General features: G+C 38.0%; 1 protein-coding gene and 1 long non-coding RNA gene across 51 annotated transcripts in view; one reads left to right on the top strand and one right to left on the bottom strand.

Moving 5' to 3' along the window:
* The window catches only part of LOC107272153 (calcium-activated potassium channel slowpoke), a 67,851-nt gene that overhangs the window by 33,754 nt on the left and 22,767 nt on the right, over nucleotides 1-11,330 (bottom strand). For 24 of the 50 annotated variants that reach the window (XM_015749031.2, XM_015749212.2, XM_015749023.2 and 21 more), the window contains exon 6: nucleotides 35-126. In XM_015749031.2, coding sequence (XP_015604517.1) covers nucleotides 35-126 — 92 coding nt within the window. Of the gene's footprint in view, nucleotides 1-34; nucleotides 127-5,840; nucleotides 5,933-8,328; nucleotides 8,421-11,330 lie in introns of all 50 variants that reach the window. The other 26 variants (XM_015749073.2, XM_025089735.1, XM_015749408.2 and 23 more) reach the window with 2 other exon arrangements.
* On the top strand, nucleotides 4,472-10,931 carry LOC107272432. Its single transcript, XR_001538942.2, has 4 exons — nucleotides 4,472-4,721; nucleotides 9,462-9,577; nucleotides 9,667-9,905; nucleotides 10,458-10,931. It is a non-coding gene; the product is annotated as an uncharacterized LOC107272432 (long non-coding RNA).

Below are 11,330 nucleotides of genomic sequence, written 5' to 3'. Positions count from 1 at the left end.
GTGAACTTGGGAAGCTAAGTGGTTTGTGTCTCACCTGCGACCTCGCTCGTTCTTCAAAGTGCCGCCATACTTGTTTCGCGTCCCGATCAGGTCAATTATCTCGGGGATACAACTGGCGAATATGGCCTACACCACGTGATAGAACAGAACACAACACTCGCATCAATACACTTGACAGGGTTGGTTGGTTGGTTGTTTGATTGTTTTGGTTGATCGGTTCTTTGGTTGGTTGGTTTTTTGGTCAATTGGCTTTTTTTTTTGGTGGGTTTCTGGTGGGGGGTGTGGAGGTTTGTAATATGAACGGAAAAAAGTTTGGCTTAGCTACCGGGCAGCGCGGCTACGAATAGAGACACGATTAACAGTGCTGTACCGCTATGCGCGCCACGGCCCAATTATAACGAATATATTTTCTGTTTTTTTTTTTTTTTTTTTGAAAATGTCAAAGGGCGGGGTAGGTAGGCTACCTACACCTAAATCCTACACACCTACACCTAATCCTAACATACTACGCGTGCCGACACGTCTACCTATTCCATAGGCAGATTTCATTTGATATAGTGTTTATATATATATATATACACATATACGTGTACAATATTGTTTACGTATTTATAATTATTATATTTATATTTAGGCATATACGTATATGTATATATATAATATATCCTTGGACGAATTCAAGCTTTCCCAAGTATCTTCATTTCATTTTCTTCACTTTATTCATTCCTGCTCAGACACCACTGCCACCTACTTCTTACGGCGAGTCAAGTCGTGGACGTAAATTTCGAATCACCCTACCCGGCACGCGATTCGCGTTCTTCCTTCGTCCCAATATTCGACCTTATCAACTTGAGTTTCTCGAGAGATTGAATCTTCGCCTTGTCTTGCCTCTATATATATACATACATAGATATAAACATTTCTATCGATCGTATCTCTCTGTGACTCTCTCCTCTGTATAAGAACCGTATCGGCCTTGAGATTCAATATATACCTATACACATAATACGTGTATATATACATATATATTGTCGCACAATCGACGCGACACGCCTCGAAACGCTATTTCCATCACAAAAATTAATCAATTATTCGTCCACCACCCTTTCTCTATTCTCGTAACGCTTTTCAAATTTCATTATTTTTTTCTTTCTTTTTTTTTCTTTTTTACTACACCTGCCTCTATACGATATTATCACATCGCTCAAAAATTTCATGCAGACCTTTTCTCCGCCCACTGGATTGCCGCGTTGTTAGGCTGATCTATTACAAAGTGTCAATATCGAGATGCGTCAAGTCCGATCACGATGAGCACTCTCCCTTTCAATTAGTGAGCAATGTTAGTGTCTGATTATTAATATTAATCACTCGTTCACACTAGCGCTCGGCACAGATCCTTATATACTTTGATCCTATCGCTATATACAGGGTTAATATAGTATATATATATATATATATATATATAACATAGGCCATTTGGAATCACTCTTGTATTTTACAGTTCTGACGACACAATATGTATATGACGATCAGAATGGTGTATATATATATATATATACATATATACATAAAGACATATAATAATGAAATATGTATTTGTATATATGTATATCGGCAACATAGTAACATTTAACATAACGGAGCCCAGCTAGACTACGCTGCAGCACACAGACGTTAGTGGTGAACAATTAACAATATAATAATAACAGTGTAGAATAAACAGTAGCAAGTGCTTTTGTATTCAAGAGTAACGTCTATAGCGAATTGGACGGGACGGTCGACTCGTATGAAGCTTCGTTCGCGGTGTAAGACGTTATAGCTTTTTAAAGATTCTGCAAGTTCAGCACAGTCAATGTCCTATCTGCTGTGCGGAACTTCCTTGAGTCCCAATAGTGAGATTTTAGACGTCTGGAAATCTACGATGAAACGTGTACGGACACTCTGCGATTTTAGCTAGTTAATATTATTTTCTTTCGGACTGTTCAAAGTTCAATAAATTATTTCGCGGTGTCCGTACGTCACGATTACGCAGAGTAGGCCGACCACGCTTGTCTATAAAACACGTATTGTTATCGAGAAGCGGTGCGTCTGCGGCAACGAAATCTGTGAGCGTAATTAATTACTTCACATCAATGGTGTTTCTTGGGACATGAGCTAGTGTCGGGTCTACTTGTGTTCTTAGCTCAATGTGGACGTGTTGCGTGTCAGCATTATTATGTCATGGCTGTGATGTGTTCTGGCGTTTATAAAAGTGTCGCTTTGGTGTATCGAAGTTCGGTGATTTTGTGAGAAAGGGAAAAAAAAATTAAATCAACGTGACTATAGCTAGACTACTGGAGTGCCTCAGCGAAGAGTGGGGTGATCGAGTGGGTTGTTGCGAAAAACAAAATGGCGATAGAACTATGCGTGGCTCACGTTGAGAGCGAGGGTAGATCGCGTCACTGGTATGGGGATGGCTTTGGAGAAAAAAACACGTAATTTTTTTTTATCGTCAACGTGCAATCTTTTGTCGTAGAAATTTCAAATTTTTTTATTTTTCAAAAATCGCCATTTTATCTTCGTAAACTTCACCCTCGTTACTCGTAGCGGTGTTTTGCGTTCAGACGTGCAGTGCTACCCTAGAATCAGCTGCTGTGCCTATGCCTGCACCCCTCTACTGTTGGACTATACGCATTTCCAAAAAAAAATTTGCATTTTGGGGTATATCGTCGTGACGACGATACACTTTGGCTTCCTTGTCTCATTACGTTGTACGCATCACGAGTCTCGTATTTTATTGTCGCCTAAGGCAGAGTCTACGACTAGCCAGAACACTAACGCATGCCGCCAAGAAACTTAATATTCAACCAGTCAAAGCTTTGCTTTTTTATGGCGATCCAGCTGGATGGAACGATTCGTGTCGTTGTGTCGTAGCGACAATTAGCTCGAGATCAATTTTCGTGTTCGTTTTTGCTTCGGTATAGTTTGAAATTATTTATTTGACTTCTTTTCTCGGGTCACCAGGTACAATCGAACATGGCAAAATTAATTTGGAAATTTTTTTTCGATACAGTAGAGGCGAACAAATAAACGTGGACGCAACCCGAAGACAAGTCCTTTTGACTACAGGACCTTAAAGAATGCGTTGAATGGACTACGTATGATTATTGACAATGATATATATTCTAAAGATAATAGTGTGTAACCCGTTTGTTTTTTAATAATTTTATAGATAATTTTTAGTAATTTTTTTCATCAGACCATTGTAACTGCGAAATACATTATCTACTGCGGCACGGTTTGTACGGCATCTATTGTATTTTATACAGTGACTAATTGTCAAGTTTCTACCATATCCTGGTGCAAGCGTATCCTGGTGTAAGCTAAGTCGGTAGTCAATAAAAGTGGGCTTACACGGGAGCATTCGCTGCGCGACAAAGTATATCTATTAAATATTCATCGGATACAAAATGCAAATATAACGTTTGGCAATATTTTACCAGACATAGGGGATACTTGAAAAACCGTGCGAAAGTAGATTTTTCATCAATATCTCTACTTACGACCTCTTACAAGGAACGTATTATTTTCAGGAATTGCAAGAGAAATAAGGATAAGATACGTATTGTGTAACAGATAGTAGTGTCATATAGGAATATCGTTCCTTTTACGTTATCCAATGAAAACTAGTAATAATATTGGATAGAATATGGTAATTGGCAAAAGTCAAAATTTATCGTCAACCAGTTGTACATTTCAATCGTCATATACGTAGGGAATGCAAGTTTGTCAAAATTAAAATTTTTTATTTTCCATATGAAAATACAAAGTGCTACGATGATTACACTTTTAAAAATTATTTTTTTCCAGCTAACTTCCAGTGTTAAAAAAAAATCGTTTGAATTTCTCCTCTAATCTAGAAAGTCTTCACCGGATGTCCCATACTCTATGAAAAACATAACTAACTTTAAGTATATCTAAACGCATACCAGCTGTGCATACGAAAGTGATGGATTAGCAATTGGAATCGCGATTACGACAGCTTATTTAATTGTGGCATCGGAATCGCTCATTCCAGCTGGCTAATGTCTGGCATTGAATACACCTTAACCACTAATTGTATTTGTACGACTCGACCATGCGACATACGTAATGAAGAAATTAACTAAACGACGCCGTCCTGTGCAAAATATAATTTGCGATGCGCATGATTCACGCAAGATAATAAAAATTCAAATCGAATTTACAGATAATAAAATCCTGAGCAGACTCCCCAAAAAGAAACACTCTCGTAATATAGCACAATGATAATTGGATTGCGAATGAGCCGCGAGTTCGAATTTTAAAGAATTTCAATTAAAAACGAAATACGTGAACGCGAGATCAGTCCGTGGGTACCAAAACGAATTTCGTAAAATATTTTCAAAAAAAAAAAAAAAAAGTAAAAAAAAATTTAATGGAAAAAAAATGACAAATGAAAAGAAGAGCGACGATGTGTGAGACCATAAACGGATGCAACATTATTATGAACTACTCGTGTTCCGGAGAAAAATTTCAAGCATACCAGCACGTGTTACAAAAATTTGCTAACTGGTTATAAAAGTAGTAATAAATAAGCGGTGAATCAGCGCAAGTCCTAAGGGTGGTAATGGGGTTAGACTGAAGGGATTCGATCGCTCTATAGATACGGATCTTTCAAGGGTTAGGATTTACGCTAACAGTCAATTATACGGATAGCAGCTGTAAGTCTGAGCTTCCATATATTTTTTTATTGATATCATTTTGTGGCGTTTGTATACAAATTATTTTTTTTTCATACCGATTATCCAATTCGCATGGCAACCAGGACGATTCGATTCCAGAGGATATTGACGCGAATCGTCCGCGAAACGTATCTCGTCTACTTCTTCCCAGAAATAATGCAGATTAATCGATTTTGAGCAATGATATATATATTTATGTGTGCTTATGTATAAAAAAATAAGCATTCTCAAAAAAACTAGGTTACGAAGTTGATAACGTTAATACACGTTAAATCAGTCCCCGAATTTCTCTTCGACCCCAAAAATATCAGAACAATTTCCAAATATGATCCATATAAAAAAAAATGTGTAAAATCGAATGTCCCTATGCACGTGGTACCAAAAAGACTATGAAACGTTAAATAATAACCCATCGATAAAACAGCCCTATAACATTATACACACGGTCTGAAAAAATGATCACGTATTTTACCCATTATCAAAATATCGTATAATCTATCCATGCCGATAAAAGGAAAAATAAAAAATGGATAAAAAATGGATAAAAAGTGATCACGTATTTATCCCCATTATAGAAATCTTGCATAATCGATCCCTGACGATAAAAGGAAGACTGCCATATGTTCAAAGTGATCGAATAAACAATAAAAAAAAATCCAACAATTAATTGACTTTCGTAATCATCAAACGAAACAAAATCGTATGCCTTATATACACGCTCAAAAAAGAAAATTGCATCAACTTTTTCCCCGCCCCTGTACACGAACCCCTAAATCGAATTCATCAATATCCTCTGCCGTGCTGAAATCCAATAGCACTATTGATCCCTGTATCGTGAAGATTGATCATTATGCCCTGGATCAGCATACGATTCAAAATGGTCCCAAGATCAATTGCGTCCTAATGCTATTTGACGCGATGGCTAAATTTTGAACGTCTTCCAAATTGGGTAAAGCGAAGGAGCTTCGCTATGCAACATCAGGACTACTTCGCTATCCAGACAGACTTTGATCATCTCTCTAAGCGACTACCAAGGGATTAGTTAGGGCTAGTTATATGGGTTAGAGGTTTTCCACGTAGGTGGATTTTGTGGGGTACCTGCGTCCACGCTCGCGCTTGTACTGGCCACCGTACTTGCAGCGGTTCGCGGCGAGCTCCGTGATCTCTGGGATCCAGCTGGCAAACACCGCCTACACACCCACAATCATCCGTTGCCGTCAGAACATGACCCTAACCTCAATATAGCCTTTTACCACTTCATCACTTTAAAAACTCTCTTAACACTACACGCATAGTAATAGCCGTCATGATGTGGTAGGTAGTGGGTAAGATGGATTTGACAAAAACAATTCTATGTACTTTGCAGATATAGCAACGTGTATTATAGATCGATATGATCTATAAGATCAACATATATGTATATCAATTTTCATTGGAGAATCAACAAATAAAAAAATCAACCTTAACTGTAATTGTTAAAGTAACAAAAACAAAAATTGAAATTCTCACAATAACCCATCCCCCATTCAATTATCAAATATCAATCAAACTAATCGGACAATTATACATTATATAACCATAATGTCCATCGAATCCCATTCGCTTGGATCGCGACGATCTTTTCTTTTTTCGAACGAAGCACAAAATATCTCCAATTTGAATCTTCGATGTTTTCCCGCGCCTACGTTACTATTTAAAATCGACATGCACCTTTACGCACACAGATCACACTCGCACTGGCACGCTTCTTCTCGCGCACGATTTATATATGTTATAGCATGTATGTACGTTATTAAGGGTCGTCACCGCGGAGAAACGTTCACGAGGACTGTCTGTAACAATGGGGTGGAAAAGTCTGTGCGTTACAACGTGCTATCGCAATACGTAGGTACACAAGAGGCACGTGATCGAAGTCGACGATCGTGCCAGGAAATGGGACAATTGTGAGAAACGATTTAAACCCTATTGTCATAAACATTTCTCCGTAGTCAATGTGACTTTAGTAACGTTACAGCACGTGCGTAACCTATAGCATTATTATTATTATTACGAACGTAAGAATATTAATCATCAGCTCTGTTATGCCTTGCGTCATTTATACTGGACCAGCATGATTAGCCATTTCATCAGTAGGTACACCAATGATTATCAATGCACAAAAGAGAGCTGTCACCCTGCTAAATGATGAAGTTAAATAGAAACTTAATTAGAGGAATAAGAGAGACTGTGAATTTTTACTTTTTTTCCGTGTTTCCTTGTAACTCGTACATTAGCCGTCGAGCAGTTGGTTATTATAAGACGTAACAATAGGCGTGTATAAAAGCCGTGTATCGTGTAAACATCATCACACACTTTTGGTAGCAGACTAAAGTGGTAAATTGTGCACTGCTTTTTTTTTTGGGAAGTTGTCGTTAGATCGGCGTTAAGACAAAAATAATAATAATAGTAACGAGGGTGGGGAAAATGGTATGTATATGGTGCCGTATAAAAAATGGTGTCATGGCGAAAATTATATGTGAACAATCTTGGCCTATCATTGTCAGCTGTGTGTATATATATATATTTTTTTTTCTCTATATATACAAGGATGCGCTCAACGTGCCAAAGTTTCGTGCTTTAACAAACTTGTATGGCATTCTTAACGGACAACCGAAGGGAACGTCATGCAAGGACTAAAACTTACAAAGCTCGGCTGATTTGTTAGTTTTGGACATGTGAATCTTTCGTCGCGATTCCCTTTAACTCAAAAAATTATTTCGCCGGGCGGACACCCCTGATCGGGTAGTAAAAGGTCCATTTGATATCACGCAAAAAATTTGAAGCTAATCGAAATATTTTGGAAAAAAATTTGTTCCCGGTAAAAATTTGAAATATTATTACCGTGATAATTTAACAATGAAAATATTGACTTGCCGATAATTGATAGACTATCGTATCAATATATCTCGAACAGATAATAGATTATCATACGTCAAAGTTCATACGATAAATTCAACCTGACGTATGTATATCGGCTTGACGCCATACGTTCGTATTTTGTGCTAAAATAATAATAATATGATGTATAGGTCCTCGATTTTAGGGTTCGTTGAACCTCAGTAAAAAAAAATATCGATGTATAAAAATAAACGGATTCAATAAGCAATACGTAAATATATCTAAGCGAGAATTGACAAAAATTGCATAAAAATTTTGCAAAATTCAAATTGCTTGAAAAGTTATACAATTTTTTTTTTACGTCTCTTTGGATTTCACTTGGACCTTTCACCGTTCGATGTATGCCGGTTTCGAGGTTCCACGATATCAGTAAAGTTTGGCCAAAACTTTTAAACGTTACACGCGTCTATGAGGTAAAATACGAAATTTCCGACTCCACGATGAATTCGCTCCCGACGTGTGTTGAAAAGATAGAAAAGGGCGTTCGACGTCAATGAAATGTAAATGCTTAGCGTTATAACGTGCGTTTCGTCCCGTAGGATATACGCCGTGTATTATTGACAACAGATATATAGATATAGATATATATACTATAATATTGGCAGTATATATAAATAGACAGAAAGATGATTGATGGATATAATAATACCTCTTTCCATGTTCCCGCTTGTATTCGCCGTTGTACTTGGACCTACTGCCTGCGAGCTCTATTATTTCTGGTATGCTACTAGCAAACATTGCCTGCAAATAGAAATCATAACTGGAGAAGACTATGCCACTACTTTTTCTAATAAGCTGTTTGCCTCTGATTGCAATTTTACAGCGTGGCTTGGAGCGAGGAGTAAATACAAAAACTATGAGATAGAAAAAAAATATATTTAGAAACGTCAGATGCTACATGACCGCCATTTTCTAATTATTCCTTGTCGTAGGAAAATTCTCGGTCGTCGTATCTAGCCAAGGAAACCTACCTGGTTCTAAGGGAATATTGATTATTGATTGTGATCGATATATGCTCTCTGACTTTGTGATACGAAAGATACGAGAGTGAGTTATTGCATATTCTTTTTTTTACACGTTCAAATGTCCCTTTAGGACATGGAAGGACAGTTTCATATATGTGAATTTTTCGCATCGTTATTACTGACGATCGATGAAATTACCAAGATTCATCAGCCAACACGTCCGTAGAAGTCCGTGTGTATAAAAAAAATTGAATTATTCAAATAATAATACACAGCCACGTGGAATATGGCTAACGAATTAAATAATTTGTCGATAACTCAAATCTTGAAAATTTAACTTGAAATTTGTTTTATTCAATTGCCAATTAATCACGTAAAATTATCCACCGATTATTCGTCAATTTCACGAGTTAATTAATCACGCTCCAAGTTCGGCGACTGACCTGAGTTTTAACAAATTCAACGTAACATTGGATCTCAACAAGATTTCCACAATCTACAGTTTATACATGCTACCTCGTGTATGCCACTTGCATCCTCACGGAATTGCATAACATAAATAACAACTACCGCGACCTTTATCGAGTTTCGCCGCAATACATTCCCAGCGAAGAGCCCATAAAAAAGTAACCGCACGCTGCAAACGAATCTTCGCGTCCCACGATACCACATTCGTATACCAGCCTATACTCGTATTCTTTCCCGTTCACCAAGCCCAGACACATGTCACGATCGTAATCAGTCAAAAAATTCACCACTAAGTTTAATAAAAAAATTACTAATTCAACTTTCTAATCAAGGAACACAATTTTTGTAGATCGATTCTCGCGTCTATCACAAAGAGGATCTACGCTGTGGTATAGAAGCTTAAAAAATATATATATATATATATAAAATAATAATAAAATCAGTCCGAGTCGATTAGTGATCGGTGTAAGTATACTAACGTATTACAAAACCACGTGACTACAGTGCATGAAGTATAAAACATTAAAAGTTGGCCCACGTATATAAAACGTTAGAAAACTCGAAGCAGCAGGCACGCCGGCGAAAAGTATAACAGCGGAGAACAATTCGTCATCGAGATACTCTGAAGCCCAGTAACTAGCATCAACAACACGACGCTCCCGTATTAGATGCCAAGTCTCGTAAAATCACCTACAGCGCATACGGACTGTATACATGGCAATGAAGAAACGTACCACGTGGTCGAAACTCGCAACGAGCGTTCTCCGCCTCATCTTCGCGCGACGATAAATAAGTAAGAAACGTTAAAAATTCTAGATGCAAGAAATCTACAAGCGTGAATTCACGGTCTGAAGAAGTGGCGCGTGTAAGCGTCCTCTAACAAAGTGCAACATTGTGCTTGACGAGCGAGGCATGATATATAGCGTGATGGCCGGGGGGTGGGTGACGGGTGGGAGGAGGGAGGATGGGGTGGGTGGTTTGAAGTGCCAGCCTGAAATATGCGGTCACGTACGTATTATTAAGGTGTCTGCCACACAGAGAGAAAAGGGGCCCTGCCGAAACCGTGAGGCTTCGAGTCTACGAGGTCGCGTACCTGCTTTGTAAATACGCGTTTGCATACACGAATTTACGTACCCGGGCTACGAGTGCCTTTTCACTAACAGTGACTCTACGACTTGCTAGAAACTGGCGACGCAATCGTGTTACACGACACGTACAGCGTCAATGCGTCGATCGATTTTGATAATTGAAAGTGCCTTCTGAGAATCAAGATATTGACTATTTGAATTTGATTTAATTGATAAAATTATTAAACATACGCAAACACCTTTCTTTATGGTTTCAGGCACGGATTCAGGCTTCAAGCCGTTTAGCGCAGCGGATTGGGCTAAGGGATGTTGGACATACGTTACATTAGTTAGAGCATGTTCAGATGGGATATATGCTGTATGATGCAAAGCCAAAAAAATGAAAAAAATTATAAAGGCAATAAATAGCAATAACGTGCTGTTCGGTGTGAGCATGATCTATATTGTATGAAGACGGAGCCGACAGATATTTCAGATCCATGAAAATAATTGAAAGTGACGTATGTGTTTGAATCAAAGAAAAATTCATTGTCCGTTACGTATACATTCGCTCTTCGTTCGCTCGTGTGTAAATCTTCGTGTACGGACGATTTATCGATCTCTACCAAAATCGACTCGATTGAACTGACTCGATTATCTTCAATCGCAAGTGATTTTGTCCAGTTTCATTTTCGATTATCCCGCTCGTTATGTAATCGCTGCGTATAAAATATACTTTCCCGAATTTTCAACTCTTTTCGTTTCTCATTACACGCACCTATATATGTATACCTTCGCATTCATTCGTCCCCATACGTCTCAGTCATTCGCAGCGTACAGAAACATTCAGGATCATTATCCAAGTATCTTTAACCCCAGAGTACCCGCACGCGGGCTCTGGGACCGATGAGCACGTTATTTTCTCCAATTACTCATTTCCACGCGGGTACTCTGGGTTTAAGGATCTTCCAGTATCAGTCTACAGTCAAGAACCTGATCAACGGTACGGGATGAAAATGATAATTAATGGATAACGATTCCAAAAGAATTACTACGGTAAAATAAATTGATCGCGTGTCGAGTGTTTGAATTAAAAAAATCACTTATAATGTGCTATTGAAAAAAAAAAAAAAAAAAAAAAAAAAAAAAAA

This window comes from Cephus cinctus, unplaced genomic scaffold (genome assembly GCF_000341935.2).
Source record: "Cephus cinctus unplaced genomic scaffold, Ccin1 Ccin1_scaffold0087, whole genome shotgun sequence".
Lineage (NCBI taxonomy): Eukaryota > Metazoa > Arthropoda > Insecta > Hymenoptera > Cephidae > Cephus > Cephus cinctus.
Note: the sequence above shows the minus strand (reverse complement) of the source record. Positions and strands in the feature narration are given on the sequence as shown.